The following is a 22,142-nucleotide window of genomic DNA, read 5'->3' as shown; positions in this document are numbered from 1 at the left end:
GGATTTATACATTTGAGGAGAATCAGAGGTAAAAAAGTTAAATGTGGGAGATAGTTAATTATATCCATTCAATGTGTTAGGTATGGAAGAACATGACTATAATCCCTGAACTTGGAACACTGACACAGGATAACTGTGAGTTTAACAATGAGTTCAAGAATAGCCTGTGCTACATAGTGAATCTTTCTCTCTCTCTCTCTCTCTCTCTCTCTCTCTCTCTCTCTCTCTCTCTCTCTCTCTCTCTTTCTGCCCCCCCCTCTCAATGAAATACATGAAAAAGAAAGAGGTCAATCTGCTTGTGTTCACAGAAGCACAGAAGGCTAACACCTTAGAGGATGCTATAAGCACTAAATCAGAATTTATGTAAAGCACCGAGGATATAGTAAATATTCAACAAGCATTAGATCAACTTACACTTCCATTAGTGCTTGAAGCATGTTCATGGTGAGGCAGTGTGGTACAGATAACATGGGCCCTGTAATCAGACAAACCTGGGTTCAAAGCCTAGCCCTTACACTTAATTGCTGTCTGACCTTGGATGAGTTACTTCACCTAAATCTCATTCTGCTTCAGTGTCATATGACTAAATAGCAACTAAACAGGTTGTATGCTCTAAATAGCAGTGAAAACAAATGTATACACTGTCACGGAGAAACCTCAAAAACAAAAGAAGTAAACAAAAAAAAGAAACAAAAATACATACAGAATGATTATAAATAGTTTTAAGAATAGAAAACAATGAAGCAATATATTGTTGACAAATACAACATATAATGCTATCAAGTACCTAGTCCTGCAGGACTATAATCTCAATTATACAGAAACCTGAGGCTGATGGAATCCAAGTTGAAGGCTTATACTGAGTAGTCTGGGCAACTTATTGAGATATTGTTTCAAAATAAAGAATACAAATGATGAGACTGTAACTCGGGGTAGAGTACTTGTCTAGCAGGCAGGAACCGAAACAACAGCAGCAGCAACAAATCAAGAAAAGTAAAGAATGGATTACAAAGTTCTAAATAATAGCCATCTCTGGAGGAAAGAAGGGAAAATAGTTATCAAGGGTGTTTACCATCTACCAGTTAGCTTGGTGGAGAGATTTCATTCAAAAATTATTTTAAAAACTGACATATTTCAAAAGTGACAAAATTTTGTAGTAGTTACTTAAAAACTTTAATAATATTTAGAAATAAACTTTATGCACTCTTTAACTTTATAAATGTTCGTGCTTAAGGTATTTATCTAAATTTATTAAGAGAGTAAGAACCAGCCTATGTCTACTGGTTTCATCCAGTGTTGAAGCCATTGTAAATTGTACTCCATAAATGAAGGATATTAGGGTGAGTTAAATGGAATTTACAAGCTCACTTACCACTCTGGTAGTACTTGGAGTCATGTGTCCATCTGAAGCCAGTGCACAAGCCAAAGTCAGTCAACTTAATATGGCCATCGCGGTCAATCAAAATGTTATCAGGTTTAATATCTCTATGAATAAAGCCCATTTTATGAACACTTTCCACTGCACAGGTAAGTTCTGCTATGTAGAATCGTGCCAGATTCTCGGGAAAGATGCCCATTCTAATTAATAGGCTCATCATATCACCCCCAGGAATGTAGTCCATCACAAAGTACAAATTGTCCTTGTCCTGGAATGAGTAGTACAAGCGGACCACCCACTCATTGTCAGCTTCTGCTAGGATATCTCTCTCTGCTTTCACATGAGCCACCTGATTTCGGAGCAGGACGTCTTTCTTTCGCAGAGTTTTTGTTGCATATAAAGCTTTAGTATCGACTTTTCTTGCTAGACAGACTTCACCAAATGCTCCTATTCCTAATGTCTTTATCTTTACAAACATAGACTTGTCCATTTTAGCCCTTTTAAGACGAATATAGTTAGACTCTTTCTGGCAAAGCATCTTTCTCATTTGATCCTGGGCATCTTGAGATAATCCAACCTAGGTAAATAAACTAGAGGTTAAATGAGGAATTGTACCAAATAGTAAGACATAGCTTAAGAAACAATTCAGGCATATTTTTGAAAATTAAATGCATAATAATTTTTAATAAAGCATGTTAGAATTCTAGAATGTATTTCAGAGAAAAATTAATAATCAAAGTCAAGCTTAAGAGATAGTAAACAATACACAAGGTGAGTATATATGCAAACTCAGTTGTGGGGAGCAAGAAGAGGATATCAACAGTCAGGCTTCTATTCCTCTCTAAAGCATTCAAGGAATAGCTTCCAATGCACAATAAAACAAGTGTCTGTGAACACTCATTCTCAGCTCTCTCCATGCATATCCCCAGACTACAGGGTTAGACGCCTTCACTAAATCCTCTTTGTAGACTGGCTAGGCCTCAAAAATTTTCCCTATGACTTTATCTTTCACAGAAAGAAATTCTTTGACTCTAGGTTCAAGCATTCTTTAAAACAGTGAGAGAGGGAAAAAGAGAGAAGAGGGGGAAGAAAGAAAGAAAAACAAGGAAGGGAGGGAGGAAGGGAAAGAGGGAGGAAAGAAGAAAAGAAGGAAGGAAGGAAGGAAGGACAGACAGATGGACAGAAGGGCTCAGCTGGTAAAGGCACCTGTGGCCAAGTCTGACTTTCCCAGTTGATCCCTAGGACCCACATGGTGGACAGAACCAACTCCTTTATGTTGTCCGAGCCTAAAAAGCCTTGGTAATCTTTTCTTTCTTAGGGCATCAGCATAAAGGTAAGACTCCTAGTCCACCTTTAACAAAGTACAAAAGGGACAACTTGCTTCTTATCTTTTAGATATTCTGAAATAGTTTTTAACGTAATTGTGAATAAGAGCATTATGAAAACAGATGAACACAAAGGTCAACTGGTCAGCAGTGACAGTGACCTAGGCCTGCAGGGGGTTCTTCAGCTAATGAAGAATTTGCTAAAAGTGAAAAGGACAAGACTCGGAAGAGTAGAGTCTAAATTTTAGAAATGCAAGACTAATTTCAATACAGCAACCTCATGCTTCTGTTAGGATGTGCATTTGCATGCAAAGTCTTTTCAGCGTGGTAGCATGCTAGACTTAGTACAGAACTCTTTCTCTTAAAATCTTACTTGCCTACACAGTAATGGAGGCTACAGAAGGCAGCAAAGCTTCCAACACCATGAAAGTTTAAGTCAGCTATTAGTGAAAGTGAAGAGGAAAAAGGAAAAATAAACTAAGAAAATAGACAGACTTAAGTAAGAAATTCTAAGAACAATATGAAAAAGAGAATTTAGGGTATTTCTCATTTAACTTAATTATTAGAAAATAGTGTACTGAACTATAAAGCAAGATTGGAGAAGAAGCATAATCTTCTTACACTTTGAGCGGTAGACGTCAAAGGAGGCATTCTGAGCATATGACACAGCCATGATGGTGACAGCTGCACCATGTACCTACCAACGACAGTTGCCGGAGCAGAGCAGAGCCCGTCTGAAGGGCGTGCTTGACCCTCTGCTCTCCTCCCCCACTCAACATTTCAGCACATTTTCCTCAAATACAATTAGAAGAGGAAAGTAACAGTAAAGCGATGATTTTGACATGTCTTTTTATTTCTGTTTTTAATTTTTTTCTTTGTGTGTGTGTGTGTGTGTGTGTGTGTGTATGTGTGTGTATGTGTGTGTGCGTGTGCTTTGCTATATACCTGTGGCTGCCTTGGAACTACAATGTAGACTGCTGGCCTATGCCTCCTGAGTGCTGAGATTAAGTGTGGGAGCCACCATGCCTGGTGATTTTAACACTTTCTGATAACGTGTATGTAAAGAATAAATACCAAATTCTATGTATCAAAAGGTAACTCAGACGCCGGGCGGTGGTGGAGCACACCTTTAATCCCAGCACTTGGGAGGCAGAGGCAGGCGGATTTCTGAGTTTGAGGCCAGCCTGGTCTACAGAGTGAGTTCCAGGACAGCCAGGGCTATAAAGAGAAACCCTGTCTCGAAAAATCAAAAAAAAAAAAAAAAAAAAAAAAAGTAACTCAGATACTTCTAGCTCATTTTTGTATATTGTAAAATAATATATAAAACCTATAAACTGCTGGACACTGGTGGCATGTGCCTTTAATCCCAGCATTTTGGAGGCAAAGGCAGGCAGATCTATGTGAGTTCAAGGCCAGCCTGATCTGTAGAGCGAGTTCCAGGTCAGCCAGGGGTACACAGTAAAACCCTGTCTTGGGGAGAAAAAAAAAATTAAAAATTAACCCTTGTTTCAATTTCCATATTTCATATACTTTATAAAGTATATAATTTAAAATCACATAAGAACTTTATTATAGGAAATGCTGAATAAATCACTGAAAATGATATAATCAAAAATTCTCACAAAGTTTACTCAGATTATTGACAACACACTACATTTACTACAAGAATACTAGAGCTTATTTTAAAATATCAAGGAAAGAGATGATCAATATGAGAATATTTTAAAGTTTTACCCGCATCATTTCATTTTCTAGCTGCTTCTTCCGATGCAGACGCTGCTGGTGAGACTTGAGGACATTCTCCACGTGTTGCTCCATGAAGAATTTAAAGGCCTGTGGGGAGTAACTCTGAATACGAGACTCTCTTCGTTCTTCATCTTTCTTGTTCTTCCGAACAGTGATAGGTGAAGTTGTAATCTGTTTCTTTTCTTTATCCCCAGAGTCAACACTGTCCAAGGTCTTTTCACTCTCATCTTCCTTGGGTAAGCTGGATTGGTCATCCTTGCAGGGCTTACTCACTGACTCATATGGAGGAACAGATGCATTCTGGTGTAGCAGATGTTTTGGGTAAGGTGGTGGTGGGCCTTGGTAGCTTGGAGCTTCAGCAACAGGTGGGATGACAGGCACATTTGAAGCTGTACTCTCAGAAAAAGGGTTAGGCTGCACGGTCTGAGCTGGCTGTGGTATCCAAGAAGGATGGGTTGGGGCTAAAGCAGTCTGCAGCTCTGGTTTCAGAACACGCATGCTTTTCACAGGCTGCTGAATAGGAGCTGGCGTGATCGCGGTGACTGTAGTGGCAGAAGGCTGAGAATTAGAGTGACTTGTTCTACTTCCTAATGGATTATTAAAAGAATTTGACCTCACTGGTATGTTAGGTTGCCATGTAGGAATTTCATGCCCACTGCTTGGGGATGACTGCACAGGAGCAGAGGATGACTGGGGCCACGTTGTTGGCAGTCCAGGGACATTAATATTATACAGCTCCATGTTGTGACTGTTCCTGTTCGGCACCATCATCGACTGAGGAACATGTCCATTGGCATATGATGGTGGAGCAGCAGCACCCCCTGTTTGTAAAGAAGGGCTTTGTCCATTAGCTGGGGTCAGAGGATATGGAGGTGGTGGTTGCCGATTCACAGCACCAGTGGGGACAACATTTTGGTGCATCATAAAATCAGTCTGACCACCACCATTCTGAACTCCAGGTCTCACTGGTGTGAAGTTAAATTTGCTAGTACTCTGCATGATGATTGGCTGTCTACCAACTGGAACAGAATTAATGCCTCTCTGTCCCTGGTTAGGGGGATTCATGGGAGAAGTGTTAAGAGGTGGTGCAGGGTAGCCCTCCTGCCACGACCCAGGTGGAACAGGAGAGATTCGGGAGATTACGTATTCCATGTTCCCAGAGTAGCGCTTTGTCTGAGGGTTTGGCTCCCATGAGGGGGGAGGTGGAGTTGTGCCGCGTGGAGGTGGGGTCTGGCCTCTCGGAGGTGGTGGAGGAGTAACACTCCTAACTTGAGGTGGTGGTGGTGGGTTCACTCTCTGTCCATTGCTTGGGTGAGCTTGAGCAAATGCTGTAATGCCGGATCCAGAGAGAGGTCTTCCTACATCTGCCTGTGAGTTGGGGCTTTCAGAACGATAAACCACATTTTCTCCTAGAGATGGGCCATGTCTCTGAGGAACTAACGATTCTTTAGAACCTTTCCAGCTTTGTTTTCGGTTAATTGAATGTTGCACATTTCCTATGATTATAAAAAAGAGAATAGTCATGTTTTTAATCTCTCCTTTTAAAGTAATTTATCTCAGAATTGTGATACTACTGATACTCAAGTTTAAAAATGGTAGGAAAGGGTTAAGTCAAGAGATCAATGTTGACTATAGTTAATAAAGCGTATTCTTGGGCTGGAGAAATGGCTCAGGGTTAAGAGTGCCTGCTGCTCTTATAGAGGAGATATGTCCAGTTCCCACCACCCACATGGCAGCTCACAATGGTAACTTCAGCTCCTGGGGATCCAACACCCTCTTTTGAGTGTTACAGGCACCAGAAACTTATGTGTCATATAGTCCAGGCTGGCTTCAGAGTCTGGCTCCTCCTGCTATAGACTATCATGTTCTGGGGAAAACCAGGATCTACCAATCCTGCCCAGATCTAAGAGAGCATATTTTAAGTACTCGAATGAAACCCTCCTCTGACAGATGACATAGTTCATATGGTAATTAGCTTGATTTAGCCCTTGTCCCCAAAGGTTATGAAATAAAATTTCAGCAAGTGGCTTTATTTAAAAACATGTTTATTATCCCTTAACTTTGTGTTATGTGTGTAGATATACATGTGCCACAGTATGCATGTATAGGTCAGAAAACAACTTGAGGGAACTGGTTCTCTCCTTTCATTATGTAGGTCACAGGGATCACTCAGTTCCTCGGGCTTCCCAGCAAGCTCTTCTACCCAATGAGCTGTCTTTCCAGCCCTTATTTTATGTTGTTGGTGGTGGTGAGTGAGGAAAGACAGGGAGGAATGTTCTTTCAGACATCCAGGATGATCTGGAACATACCAAGTTTGAGGCTAGTCAAGGCTACAGAGACCTTGTTTTTTAAAATATTATTATTATAATAAATATTATTAGCATTTCTCTGTGTAGCCCCAGATGTCCTAGAACTCACTCTGTAGACCAGGCTGTCCATGAACTCAAAGATCTGTCTGCCTCCCATGTGCTGGAATTAAAGGTGTGCACCTCCACTACTTGAAATTATGTGTATGTGTCTGTGCCGTGAGTGCAGGTGCCCTTGGAGGTCAGACGCATCAAATCTTCTAGAGTGGGAGCTATAAGCCACCGGACAGGGTTGGTAGGAATCAAACTTAGGTCCTCTTCAAAAGCAGTACACATTCCCTTTTGATTTTTGCTTTTGTTTTTATTTAATCTTGGTGTGGGTAGTTTGAATGAAAAAATGAATGAGCCCCATAGGCTCATTGGAAGTGGCATTATTTGAAAAGATTAGGACCTGTGGCCTAGTTGGAGGAAGTGTGTCACTGTGGGTGTGCTTTGAGGTTTCAGAAGATCTATCCATGCTATCTGCTGATCCAGATGTAGAACTCTTGGCTCCTTCCCCAGCACCACGCCAGCCTGTGTGCCACATGCTTCCCACCAAGATGATACTGGACTGAACCTCTGAAACTATAAGCCCGCCCCAGTGAAATGTTGTCCTTTATAAGAAGTGCCATGGTCATGGTGTCTCTTCACAGCAGTAAACCTACTTCGTTTTTACTCTCCACATCCCCCACCCCAAAGTACACATTCTTAACCCCTAAACCTGGAGACCTTGTCTCAAAACAACAACAACAAAAATTTTAAGCGAGAAATTTAGTTTTGTTGATGTTCTTTTTTTCAAAACAAAACAAACAAAAATGTGGGCCATAGTTTGGGATTGTTTTTCCTTTTGATTCCTTTTAAAAAGCTAGTTCTTCTGAAGTATTTCCTACCTAGGGGGGGCACACTTAGATTTTCTCACATGATAAGCCTCCTTCTCTCCTCTTTCTCCTTTCAAATACTAAGGACTGAACCTAGGGACTCACATTTTTTTTGTTTTGCATTTTGAGACAGGGTCCTACAAGACACCCCAAGTTAGCCTTGACTCGTAGCAATGCTGCTTCTGCCTCAAGTGCTTGGATTACAGATGTGAGGTCATGCTCGGCTTCACTCTGTCATTTCCAATGTTGGTGTCTGATCTGCCCTCCCATCTGCTATCATAGAACTGTAACGTCTAGATGGATCAATATCCACTGCCTTCATCTCAGTTTTATCAACTCCTGTACTTTATGAAATCATGAAGTTGATTGTGGTGGTGCATACCACCAAATATGTGAGAAGCAGAGGCAGGTGGATCTCAAATTCAAGGCCATACTAGTCTACATAGAGTTCCAAGCTAGCAAGAGTTACATAATGAGACCCCATGTCTCCATAATTCATGAATAACTAGAAATTGAAGAAACCTGAGATCTTCCCCCACCGACAGTTTGATTTACACTGTTCTCTTCAATGTCTTCAGTCTGTCCTAAGAAAAACATCTCTGAAGAGTTGTGCACATTTTTGCTCCTCAGTCAGTTCTGGCTATAATTATGGTCCTACAAATGGATGGCAATGAATTATTCAAGTTCAAGTGTTATGTGCCAAATTGTACCTGCAAATCACTCACTATGCTGAAGTCCTAATGCTGTTCCCTGTCCCTGACATGAATAACATAAGAATAAATTTTGCTATAAGGTTAAATGATATTGCAGTATCACCTGTGTTCTATAAGAGGACATCTGAAGCCAGGGTAATGCTTTCATGCCTACAATCCCAGCATTTGGGAAGCTAGAAGCTACTGTCAATTCAAGGCAACCTGCTCTATTCTGAGTTCTGGTCCAGCTTGAACTACATGGCAAGGTTCTGTTGCAAAATAAATAAACAAGAAAGCAAAATCAAAACAACCTACATACTACACACACACACACACACACACACACACACACACACACACAGATATCCAATTCTTGGGAGTTTTACTCTGACCCTGATCTTCAATATATTTTTTTTCAAGATAGGTTTGCTGTGTAACCGAGGCTGACCTCCAGCTCATGAGTTCCTGGGATTATAGATGTGACCTACCATATCCAGCTCAAGCTTCTTTTCTTGATTAAGGAAAAAAAAAAAAAAAAAAAAAAAGCCCTCTTTACTCACGTAACTATAATGCCACATGTATTTTGACAGTCTGGGTTCTGATACTAGAATATAAATTCTATACATTACCAGGATCATACTCAACCAGAAAGGTCTCAAACAGTGGTTGGTCAAAATTTGTGTTGAACGAAAGGAAAAATGAATAAAATCCACTCATAAGTCAATGGCAGAGAGAAATATGATTGAAAACAGTTAAGTAAGACATATACTTACTAGTATGTGTGAGGCCTCAAATTCAGCTTCTGACACCAAAAAAAGAAACTACAAACCCCACAAAAAACATTAAACAGGGCTGAGAAAATGGCTTATTTGGCAGAGTGCTTTTAACAGCACCCATGTAAAAGCTGGATGATGCACAGGAACCTATAAACTAAGCACTGGAGAGATGGGGAAAAAAAAAAGATCTATGGGGATTGCTGCCCAGTCAGTCAAAGTTCAGTAAGAGACACTGTCACAAAATACAGGGTGAAGAGCAACTTAGGAAGACACCTGACAATCACCTCTGGCCTCCAAGCACATGTGCAATTACACATTACCACAAATACATACATGTGTCCACACACACACAACCAACCAAGACAAAGCCACTGAACAAATGCTCATCAGTGCTCAAAGCAATGTGCACATAAAATGAAATAGAGCAGGGCATGATGGTGTGTGTCTTTAATCCCACCACCTGAAGGCTGAGATACATGAATCTCTAAAGTTTGAGGCCAGCCTAGTCTAAACAGTAAGTTCCAGGCCAGCCAAGGCTTCAAAGTGAGACCCAGTCTCATAGATAGATAGATAGATAGATAGATAGATAGACAGACAGATGTGGAGAGCTCTTGGGGCCACTTCTAGAATTTGGCAGGAATTAGATATTAGGATAGGACACAGAAGTAGGCTCAAGATGAATACAGCTGAGGAATCTATTCTTTGTATCTCGATGGGTCTTGTTAAGACCCTAAATACAATGATCATGAGACCTTTGCTTTTGCTTTGTTTGTTCCTTAACTACTCTGTTTATGTCTTAAGACTGGCCATATTCTTTGTATGTACCTAAAATGACATAAAAGCAGACTGGAGAAAAATAAACCTGCTTCAACCTCACAACTGGTCTTTTTCTTTCCAGTCCTCACTCCCTCCTTCAAGACCCTGTTGACTGACTGAGCTGACTTGGTCAGACAGACAGATGTTATCACCCTTTTCTGAACAGCATTATCTATGAAGAACCTCAAAAAACTGCCAAGTTCTTTGAAATTTACAGTTAGGAAGTTCAAAGCCTTAGATGTACAGGTTTAAAAAGAAGTGGAGGCACTTGGGGATTTAGCACAATGATAAACCATTTGCTTAGCATGCCCAAGGACCCAGGTTCAGTTCCTAGCACTGGGCAGAAAAAAAAAAAAATGAAGCAAGGACATCCTTTGCAAATGGTACAGTGGTTAAATAAGGCATGAGTGAGTCTCAATGGATTTAACAGATTAAGGTATTTTATGCTTTACCATAAGAAAAGAAGAGATGAGGAAAAGATGATTAGTCACCTGGTTTCATGGTTGCATTAATAGGTCTGGCAGCTGCTGTAGCCATCTGCTCTCTACGAGGATCTTGGTAATTCATTTTACTAATGAATTCAACAGCTGCTTCTATGCTTCTGTTATTGGTTTTCTGAAGAGCTTGAATAACCATGTCCTGATAAAAAAATATTTACAAAAAGAAACATAGTTTAAGTATAATTAGCAAAAGGAAAGAACAAAAGTAGTAAGCACAAGAGAAAGTACATTAATTCCTAGATATGAAAGACAATGCCCAAAACTTGACTGTGTCTATTTCACCCTCATTTACTTTGTGTGTGTGTGTGTGTGTGTGTGTGTGTGTGTGTGTGTGTGTGTGTGTGTGAAGGCTGGAGGACAACTTGCAGGAAGCAGTTCTCTCCGTTCATTAGTCAAGGGCCCTAGGGGTCAAGCTCAGGGCTGCAGGCACCTTATTTATTGAGCCAACTAGCCAGGCCCCAAACCCTGTGATTAGTGTCTTCTTTGTAATTACTAAAAATGGCCCCATAAATCTCAAATCCTAAAGAAACAAAACAAGCCTTCAAATCTTAGACATGTTTCTCCAATCTATGTAGCACATCTGCCACTTGCTTCCAGTATTAACTTTTTCCAACTAAAAATAACAATATAGTTTTATTTTTAATTCTTGCATAAAAAATGATAATCATTTTAAAAATCAATAAAAATACTGAAGATGGGCAGCAGATAAATGTGCTGGCCATGCAAGCCTAGCAACTTGACTTCAATCTTTCATAAAAATGAAAGGAGAGAACTGAACCCACAAGGCTGATCTCTGACCTCCAAGTGTGTGAGAGCAGATGCCAGCCCCTTATGCACACACCCAGACAACAATAAAACATTCAAAAAAAAATTAAAGTCTAGAAATGACTTTTTTTTGCATTATTAAAGCATTTTATTAAGAACTTTTGCCAATATGTCTAACTAAAGGAATTCTTAACTAGTTTCTTCTCTTAAGTGGTTACATCTGCCAAGCATGGGGCTAAAGCCTTTAACCCTGGCACTCTGGCAGAGGACCTGAGTCTGATTCTCCGTGCCTATATCAGAAAGTTTATAACCTCCTTTAAGTTCAGTTCCAAGAAATCCAATGCCCTTTTCTGGCCTCAGATGGCACCTGTATATACACATAATTTAAAATACCAAATAAAATAAAAACAAATTTTTTTTACCTGGGCAGCAGTGGCACACACCTTTATTCACAGTACTTGGGAGGGCGGCAGGCAGATCTCTGAGTTTAAGAACTGCCTGGTCTACACTGCGAGTTCCAGAACAGCCAGACATATACACAGAAACCCTGTCTCAAAAACTAAACAAACAAACAAACAAACCAAAAACTAACCAAACAACCAAATCTAAAAAAAAAAAAAAAAAGCTGTCCCTTGTATTCCCAGTGAGGCAGAAGCAGGTAATTCTGTCTCTATGTCTGAGGCCAGCCTGGTCTACATAGCAAGGTCTAGGTCAGTCAGGGCTATACAGTGAATTCTGGTCTTAAAGAAAGAAAAATATGGGAGTTGGGATGCTGGCTAGAGACAGCTCAGTGGTTAAGAGCACTGACTTCTCTCCTAGAAAACTGAGGTTGGACTCCAAGCACCCACATGGTAGCTCACAGCTGCCTGTAACTCCAGTTCCAGGGGATTCCATGCCCCCTTCTGGCCTCCCCAGGCATTGCACACATGTGGTACACATATATGTAGGCAAAACCCAAATACATAAAATAATACTTTGTTTAAATAAATTAGGTTTACATTGTGAAGAAATATATTTATAGAAACATAAATACAGAAGAATGACAAAAAAATATTTAGACTAGATAATATGAAGACTTCTAGGTTAGATACTAGCTGAACCAAATATACATGTTATTTTGCTATTTTTAAATGATTTTTAAATTTTAATTTTATTTTTATTGGTGTTTTGTCTGCATGTGTGTCTGTGTGAGGGTGATCCCCTGGAACTGGAGTTATAGGTAGTTGTGAGATGCTATGTGGTTGCTGGGAATTGAACCTGGGTCCTCTGGAAGAGTAGCCAGTGCTTTTAACCACTGAGCCATCTGTATTATTATTATTATTTTATTATTAAGTGTGTTTGTCTGTCTGTGCACCACCAGTGTGCCTGGTACCTGAAGAGGGCACAACAGGCTGTCAGATCCCCTGGAACTGAAGTTACAGACCACTGTGAGGGGTCATGTAAATGCTGGAAGTCGAACCCAGATCCTCTGAAAGAAGAACTAGCTCTTCCCTAACTGAGCCATCTCTCCAGCCCTGAATAATTATCATATTCAAAGCATTAACTGGAATTTTTTTTAGAAGCACCCAAACTCAATCTGTAGCAAGGGATACTGTCGTCATGTTTTATGGCAATCAGATTTTGTAAATCTGTAATAAGTTATGAAGAAATTACTCTCACTTTAAATGTTAGTTTAATTTAAAAACTGGTTAAATCAAGCAAACTGTAATGATGCTATTATGTTTATCAATATTGTGGGAATCCTATTTTTGTTACATGCTCTAGAATTTCTACCTATGGTTTTAGTGATGATTACCCTGGCTTCTGTTCGTTTGTGTCAGGATCTCTGGTAGCATGCAGTAGCCTTACACGAGATGTGACATTTAGGATGGCCTTGATCTTCCCACTGCTACCGCCCAAGTGCTGTGATCTCAAGGCAGGGAATATCACACAGCCAGCTTTACTACACTAGCTTAAACAGAACCCTCAAATCAGCACCTTTCATACAAGTGCTGTCATTAAAAAACCAAAAGCACATAATTATGCCTCCATTTTCATGTTTGTAGGAAACTTTAGTAGGAGACTTTAGTGATTACATATTTATGTCCTCCACAAGGCATCAATATTATCTAACATTATGCCTGGGAAGAAATTAATCTAAAAATATTTGAACTTTTAATTGAACAGAGTTACCAAAAACATTCTCAGAAAAAAAAAAATTGGGCATAATGGCATAAACCTATAATCCCATTATTTAGGAGGCTGAGGCAGGTGAGTGGTGAATCTGAGGTGAAGGTGGACTAGACAGAGTTCCAAACTAACCTGAGCTATACAATAACAAATAAAACAAAACAAAACAAAATAAAAACCAACCAACCAAACAAACAAACAAACAAACAAAGCAACTAACTGTGTTGTCTAGTTTTATGTCAACCTGACACAAACTAGAGTCATTCGGGAAGAGGGGAACCCAATTGAAAACGTCCCCAGCAGACTGGCATGTGGGCTGCAAGCTTCTGCAGCATTTTGTTGATTGATGATGATGTGAGGGGGCCTGGCTCACTATGTGGCACTACCTTGGACAGGTTGTCCTGAGTGCTCTAAGAAAGCAAGCTGAGAAAGCTATGAGGAGCAAGTCAGCAAGCAGCCCTCATCCACAACTTCTGCTCCACTTCCTGCCTCCAGATTCCTGCCTTGGCTTTCTGAATGATGGACTTACAAATTTTAAGGTGAAATAAGCCCCTTTCTCCCCAAGTTGCTTTTTAGTCATGATGTTTTATCATAGCAAAAGAAACTATAATTAAGACAGAAAGTTGGTACCAGGTTCACAGGATAGTGTTGGGACAAGATATGACCATGTTTTAGGACTCTGGAAAGACTGGAATTCTGGGTAAGATAAGCCATGGAGAAACGCTCATGAGCACTTATGAACTGCTGTGGGAACCTGGAAGATAATGCTAGGGTGGAAAACAGCTGTGATTAAGGAGAGACCAGCAGCACTGAGGTAAAGTATTCTGGGAAGTGTTTCCTCGGGATAAGTACACAGAAGCTATGGTCCAGAGGAAGCCAAGGATTTACCTTGTGCTAAGAGCCAAACTCAGCAATGTGTAAGTTTCCCAGTAGTACTAGTTTTGAAGGCATGAAGACGTGTTGAAGAGTAGTTGAGGCTTTGTACTGGGAGAGGTCAGGAAAGGTCAGTGGTGAATATGCAGCCTCAGTTGAAGTAGAAGCCCCAGGAATTTGAAGAGGTCATGGAGAGAAGCTGGAAACTTGACATCAAGTAGCAGAATCAGAGTCCCTGAAAAGGGCCCAGAACATGTAGCCCAGTTATACTGGAGACCCAAACACTTTGGAGATGCCGATATAATCGGATGACTGCCAAGGACAGTAGTTGTTGTGGAGTGGAGCCAGCCTGAACCTAGAGGACAAGCTATAAGCAGTGTGGATGGCAGAGCCAGAGAGCCATGAGTGGGATCCCACACATTACACACTGAACTTTTTCTTTTTATATTGCTGAGCTTTGGTTTTCTTTAGATCTGCCTGTAACTCTGCCCTGGACCTTCCTTTTTGAAATTAAAAAGTATGTAAGTTATTTTTTTTTATTTTATAAGAGCCCACAGTTATCCCAGAACTTAAATTCCTCCTAACTCAAATGTTCCCAGAGCTAGCTAACCGTGCCTAGCTGTGACTCCTGATTTTTTACCATTAGTTACATATTACATAGCTTATTTTTAAAAATTAATTTATGTGTGTATTTGCCTGAGTGTATGTATCTGTACCATGTGCTTGAGGAGACCAGAAGAGGGTAAGGAGTTCCCTGGAATTGGAGTAATACAGATGGTTGCAAGTCTCCATGTAGGTGCTAGGAATTGAACTTGGGTCCTCTAGAAGTGCAGTCAGTGCTCTTAACCTGTGAGCCAAGGCTCTGGTCTGTACACAGCTGATTTGTATCTAAAATGATTTCTGCCATCTAAAATACTCACAAAGTATGTTGTGAGAAACAAATTTTATTAATAATCTAAACAAAATGTGATTAACTATGAAAAGGTTTCACAAGGAGCTCTGGGGTAGACAGTAAAGACTTGGCCTTCTTGAACTAAAATGTAGTAGTTAGAGAGAATTTAAAACTGGATCTGAGTGATAGAAATATACTTCTTAGTTACTGTAACTCTCTCCCTACAATGAGTCTAGACTTCATAGGCTTGGCACTACCACTTCTCCAGCAACAACTGAGATCACAGTGTCCACATTACAGGCTGTGGCCAAGCCCATCCTCACTTGCAGCCTTCTTCACCTGCATCTCCTCTCTGGTTTCATGACCTCACTAACAGAAACTCAGGCTTAAGGGCTAGCACTGAAGAAACTAAAGAAATGATAATCATTTTGTTATACTAATTAGTACGATTATTAATATAGTATTCCTTGTTAACAGAACACACAAATTTAAATGTACAATTAAGCTTTCTCAGAAGAAACTTCCTTATGAGCTCTCCTGGAAGTTGTTTGCATCACACGATAAGAAAAACCATTTGTGGGTTGTTTGTTTTTTGTTTTTAAAAGTTCTTACCTCATCAAAGCCAGCAGCCTGCAAATCCTGAAACATCTGTGGATTAACTTCTGAAGGGCTCCGGGAAGAACTGGTCTCATTTGCAAACGGTAGTAGAGAGTTTCGAATTTCTTGCAGAGCTTTATGATGTGTGCCAAATTTGGGTGGATTTCTCACCTGCCTGGGATCTTCAGTGGACATCTTGTTCGTGTTATGCTCAGCCTTCGCAGCATCAGATGGTTTTGATAAATTCCTAAGGGATTCTCGGATTTCCTGCAGCATTTGTCGGCTGCTGCCAGGGTAGTTGCTGGCAGGAAAGGTCTTAGGCCTCATCTGTCTGTACCCTTCTGGCTTTTCACCCCTCTTCATGAAAGCATCTATATGTGGCCCCTTGCAAAGCGGTTCTTCAGGAGCTAACCCACAGACTCAGAGCTTCCTTCTGAGCCAAGGTCAAAGGGGAAGTCCCCAGGAATGTTAAAATCCTTTCCAGTGGAAGAAACTAACCTAGGAAAGAAAATACAAAAACAAAGCTAGAGGGATTAATGGAGCAGTCTATTGTATTAGGGGAAATCCCCACTGCTATGGGAGTTGATAGCTCCCAGTGGAAGCTCAGACTTCATGACATAGTATTGTAGGATCAAAGTAAGTTACTACACCTCTCTGTGCCTATTTCTTAGTTTCTAAAGTGGGTTTACATTATTTCTAACTAACAGCATTTGTGACAAATAAATAAACCTTCAGACTGTTTTAGAAAGTAAAGCATATACAAATGTAAAGGATTATTAAGTAAATCTTAGGCAACTCCCTCCTCCAATTTTAAATCTTGGAAGTCAGACTTCTGTTTAAGATTTACTTAGAAGGGTATTAGTTCTTTTAAAAGGGTTATACATTAGTTTTTCAGAAGATTCAAAACTTATGTTTGGGTTTACTCCCAACTACAGAATGTGAAGAAGAATATCTATAACCTGGGGTTAAAACACAGGCTCAGGCTTGCAGTAAATGCCTTTCCTCGATGAGCCACCTCACTGGCCCTCCGATTGCTTTTAAGAAATACACTGCAGCAGAGACTGCATTCATACAGTGCCTCCTGTTTTCCTGGGCAACTCCAACAAAAGCCTTTTGAACGGGTGTCACATGTCTCAGTTTTGAACTAAGGCAGTTAAAAGTTTGAGTGCATTCCTTGCTTCAGGGACTTGAACAGGACTTAGTTTGGAACAGTGGGATTATAACATGGAGGGAGGGAGGGAGGGAGGGAGGGAGGGAGGGAGGGGGGGAGGGAGGGTCTTGACACCACTACAGTCCCTACTGTCTCCCATTAGACAAGTGAGCAAGACAAAAACCTCTGTTGGATTAAACCATCAATATTTTCTTATTTTTATTTCTAAAGAGCAGTATTGTTATAGCTTGAATATGACATGTCCCAGGGACTTTACGAAGTGCATCCTGAGTGAGGAAGGTCACTGAAGGAACATCAGTGGAGGGCTATGTTTTTGTTCCAGATCCCTTTCTGTCCTCCTTATGGTTGTCATGTGAGATGGTCTGCCATGGTTCCCTAACTGAAACCTCCAAAACTATGAACCATCATCATATTTTCCCCCTAACTTATCCAAAGTAATTTGTCACAGTGACCAAAAGTCTAAGAGAGGGGCCAGTCAGATATCTCAGCAGGTGAAGGTGCTTGCTGCTAAGACTGGCAATCTGGGTTTGATCCTTAGGATCCACTGTGCAATAAGACAGTCATTCCCCAAAGTTATCCTTTAACCTTCACACGTGCCATGGCATATACAAATGCATACACATACATATAAGTAAGTAAAATAAAAACATTTTAAACTCGCTGGGCAGTGGTGGCGCACACTTTTAATCCCAGCACTTGGGAGGCAGAGGCAGGCAGATTTCTGAGTTCGAGAGGTCGAGGCCAGCCTGGTCTACAGAGTGAGTTCCAGGACAGCCAGGGCTACACAGAGAAACCCTGTCTCAAAAAAACCAAAACCAAAACCAAAAACAAAAAAAAACCTTAAAAAAAACATTTTAAACTCTACTTATAATCATTTCTGGGCCTTTTTGCTAACATCAAGTGTCATACCTGTTCTTATTAGTATAACATCTGATTTTTCCTCTGAGAACAATATGTTAGATAGCTATTTGGAGCTGAAATATGGACTGGCACTTGTCTTATTCACTCACACACCACTCTGATATTGTGTACCTCCAGGCAGTCACCCTTCCGGAGACTAAAAGCAGTAGAGGCTCACTTTGTAGCTAACAACACTCTTAAGGTCTTACTTTCTATGTTGGAAGATCAGATATGCTTTGTAAGTAACCAAGAGTGTTTAAGCTCAGTGAACCGTTTTTCCACCTGGGCTGCAAAGCATACACAAAAGCTTGATTGTATTAAAATATTCTTAAATTAAAAAAAAATCTAACAGAAAATTAGTATCAAAAGAATGGGGGAGCGGTTATTGCTGATAGGAAGATTTAGAAAACGTTGAGGATGTGGGCTAGAGAGGCTCTGGAGTGATGCGAACAGAGCCCAAGGGGCAACTCTGGTCCAAAAGCAAAGCCACAACAGTAGGAGAAACACAGGTAGGAAAGGCTGTCCATGCTCATGAGATTTCAGACTGGAACAGGAACTCTACTGAGAACTCAACTAAAAGTCAGTGTGTTGCATTCTGGCCAAGAATGTGTCTGCAGAAGTTTCCATTAGGCTCAATGTAAAGGTGATGGATTAATCAGTTTAAAGGAAAAAATCTCACTGCAGTTCACACTATGGTTTGGTTATTGTTGGCTTCCTTGACCAGACTTAGTATGAGAAAATTTGAAAAAAAAAGTGTAGTTTGGCCAGAGAAGGGAAATAGTTTTAGACAATAATTGTATGGTTGTGAGTTGGTGTTAAAATCACCAAGCTGGGTAGTGGTAGTGCATTCCTTTAATCCAGCACTTGGGAAGCAGAGGCAGGCAGATCTGTGAGTTCGAGGCCAGCCTGGACTACAAAGCAAGTTTCAGGAAAGCCAGGGGTACCACAGAGAAACTTCCCTTGGGGGGTTGGGGGGAGGGGAAGGAAGAAAGAATAGAAATCACAAGGCTGGAAAGATGGCTCAATGGTTAAGAGTACTGACCACAATTCAGAGGATCAGGGTTCAGTTCCCAGCTTCCACTTGGCAACTCATACCACCTGTAACTCCAGTTCCAGAGGATCCCTTACCCACTTCTGGCCTCTCCTAGCAACAGGGAGCAAGTGGTACACAGAGACATTCAGGGAAAACACTCATATACATGAGGTTTGTTTTTAAAAAAGAAGAAGAAGAAGAAGGAGGAGGAGGAGGAGGAGGAGGAAGAGGAGGAAGAGGAGGAAGAAGAGGAGGAGGAGAAAGAGAGAGGGGGGAGGGAGAGGGAGAAAACAAGAAATCACTGCTTTGGATCAGGATAGTAAGGAAGATGCTTTGAAGGCATCTCAGATATTGGCCAGACCCCACCCATCGCAAGTTCAGTATATAAGAGAGTAAACGCATCTGATTTCCATCAAGAAGACAGCACTTCTGGGGTAGCCTGCTTCCAGGGAGCTGCTTACAAAGTTATTTTTCCAGAACTCATTTCACTATGCTCAGGTACTCACAGGCCAACATAGCTATCTATGTACAGCGGCTCAGTTAGGAGTTGAGCTTGTAGAAGCTTTTACATTATTCAAAATTTAAGTTATAGGATTTTAAAAAGGAAAGTGCAGAATACTAGGTAATGTGTAACTATGCTAAAGTTCTTGCAGGCAGCCTCGGAAAGAACAGTGCAGGAAATTGTGGTAGAAGCCTAAAATACAATGAGGATCCCAGAATGTTGGAGTGTGGAACACAGGGCAAGGAAAGTCATAATCAGTGAATGAAGCCAGCCCAAGAAACAGACTATGTCCAAAGAGGCAAGCCATGGTGAAAGGATGGGTGGGCCCATGGGAGCCCAATATTGTTATCATGTGCCCAGATTCCAGGGCTTACTTAATATTTGCCCTCCTAGTTTGGGGTCTTTCTTCGCTCTCATTCCTCTTTTGAAATAGGTTTATTATTAGAAATAAGTAATTTGCTTTTTTGTTTTACAAGGGCTCACAGTTATGAATTTATCTTGAGACTCATGAGAGACTGTAGTGAGAACTTTGGTTTCTTTAAAAAACACAGAAATATTATATGTTTTTGTAGGAATCCCATATCCCAGGTGTAGGACTATGGGGCTGCTTAGGACTATCTGAAACAAGTTGACTATGTTTTTCCTCTTGCTCTAGCAGAGGTGTGCCAGCGGCAGATAGTTTCTGCAATTGTGTGCCACCTGAAATTCTGGAAACTCTTCAGAGGGTATAAAAATGCTAGAGCCCCATAGGTAGGGTTGCGGGTTATTCAGGCAGTTTGTTAGTAGTAGTGCTTAGGAAATAAGAAGAAAGAAATTATACCCAGGGCTCTTTCCCCTCAATCCCTTTTTCTCTCCTACCCAGTGATAAGGAGTGAACCCGGAGAGGGAAGAGAGATATAGGGTGGCAAAAAGACATACGACACTTTTAGGATTTTTGGTTTGTTCCCCTACCCTCACTCTCAAAACAGGGTTTCTCTGTGTAGCTCTGGCCATTTTGGAACTTGCTCTGTAGACCAGGCTGGCCTCAAACTCAGAGACCAACTTGCCTCTGGCTCCTAAGTGCTAGGATTAAGGGCCTGTGCCACCACCTCTTGATGAGATTTGTTGTTTTTTGTTTTGTTTTGTTTTGTTTTAAATGTAAGCCACAATGTATTTTAACTTCTCTGTTTATCTGGGGTATGTTATCAGTAATGAAAGTGTATCACAAGTATTAATAATAATATGGAAATAAAAGATTGTCTAAATAAAACTAAGCAGAAACTATTGAAAACTTGTCGTAATAAGAGAATCAGCCAATATGACTGTACAGAGATATAAACAGGCAAGCAGGAGTGAAAAAATCGTACGAGGAAAGGAGAGGGAGGCAGAGAGAAGGCTCAATGGTTAACAGCACTTGCTGCTCTTTCAGAGGACCAGGGTTCAATTCCCAACATCCACATGGTGGTTCACAACCATCCCTAACTCCAGTGCCAGGGGGTCTGACACCCTTTCTGGGCACTAGGCATGTACATATTATGCAAGAAAAGCATTCATACACATAAGATAAATTTATTTAAAATACAAGAAGACTTTAGGTAAACTCTAATTGTAGGTCATTAGCAAGAGGAAGATTCAGGTAGGCTAGCTAGAAGTAGGCATTTTGTGTGGTTAGTTTGAGAAACATACCTGACTTTGAAAAACTGACTCTGAATTAGAAGTAGGCACAAAAATTAAAGAAGCTAAGACATGTATGGTGGCTCTCAGCTATAAGTCCAGCTCTTAGGAAGCTGAGACAGGAGGTCAGATGGAACTTCCAGCTACAGTAGTTAGAATCCTAGTATTCTATATAATCCTGCCACTGTTGTTTGTATATTTATTATCTGATTATAAAATAATGCTGGAGGCTAGGAAAACGGAGAACTGTTTCATGGTGACAAAATATTTCAACAAGCCACGGTTTGGTACCAGGCAATGTGGGGAATGTATGTCACACCAGCAGCTGGGAGGGAGGCTGAAGCAGCATTCTCAGTTCTGGCCCAGCCTGGTCTACATAATACCCTGTTAGAAACAAAATATGTGCTGCTTGTTATAGCTAACATGATGACAAGGAACCTTACTTTATAGTCCTATGGAAAGATTAGAAGAGACTCTCAGAAGATTATATTGACTACTATTGGCTAATGGATAATGTATAGTCATGCCATATATTGATCTTTCAACTAACAAAAGGCAGTGTTTAAGACAGTACTCCTAATGCTAAAACAAATCCCTATCACCAGGTAATGCCATCTCACCATGCATCACTCTGTAATGTCTGTGATGATGTAAACACACTACTTTGCTGACAGCTGTACAAAATGATGACAACATAATTATGTTCAGTATGTAATACTCAACAATGAAGACAAAAGACCATGTTACTGGATTATGTACTTCTCATGCTTATCACTAGAGTACACTTGGTAGGGCCTGAGTGAAGTCACAAGTGGATATGTGTTGTTGACATGGGCACTGCCATGTGAAGGACCAATGCCCCAGACCTGTAGGCATGGTAACACCTTCCCAGGTGAGGCTCAGAGGGATGGCAAAGCCTTCCTCAGGTCTCAGTATCATGTTGACAGTGTGCACAGAAAAATGTCCACCATAGCCCGCAGCCCCACCCCAGAAATGTTTACAGTCTGAAGGATGCTCCCCTATAGGCACTGCCCCTAAGACTAGCTAAAGCTGTCTTCTTGTTCAGTTGTGTACCATAAACCCAGCCCCTAGTCAACTGTCTATAGTAAGACTAGCTAAAGCTGTCTTCTT

General features: G+C 40.7%; 1 protein-coding gene and 1 pseudogene across 1 annotated transcript in view; one reads left to right on the top strand and one right to left on the bottom strand.

The window, feature by feature from the left end:
• The window catches only part of Lats1 (large tumor suppressor kinase 1), a 32,910-nt gene that overhangs the window by 5,728 nt on the left and 5,040 nt on the right, over window positions 1-22,142 (bottom strand). Inside the window, exons 2-5 of the mRNA XM_028764369.1 lie at window positions 15,768-16,250; window positions 10,448-10,595; window positions 4,438-5,945; window positions 1,373-1,955 (exon numbers count right to left, since the gene is read on the bottom strand). Coding sequence (XP_028620202.1) covers window positions 1,373-1,955; window positions 4,438-5,945; window positions 10,448-10,595; window positions 15,768-16,115 — 2,587 coding nt within the window. The 5' untranslated portion in view covers window positions 16,116-16,250. The remainder of the gene's footprint in view (window positions 1-1,372; window positions 1,956-4,437; window positions 5,946-10,447; window positions 10,596-15,767; window positions 16,251-22,142) is intronic.
• Window positions 17,794-17,960, top strand: LOC114618636 (annotated as a pseudogene).

The sequence above is a fragment of the Grammomys surdaster genome, unplaced genomic scaffold, assembly GCF_004785775.1.
Source record: "Grammomys surdaster isolate TR1022 unplaced genomic scaffold, NIH_TR_1.0 143, whole genome shotgun sequence".
Lineage (NCBI taxonomy): Eukaryota > Metazoa > Chordata > Mammalia > Rodentia > Muridae > Grammomys > Grammomys surdaster.
Note: the sequence above shows the minus strand (reverse complement) of the source record. Positions and strands in the feature narration are given on the sequence as shown.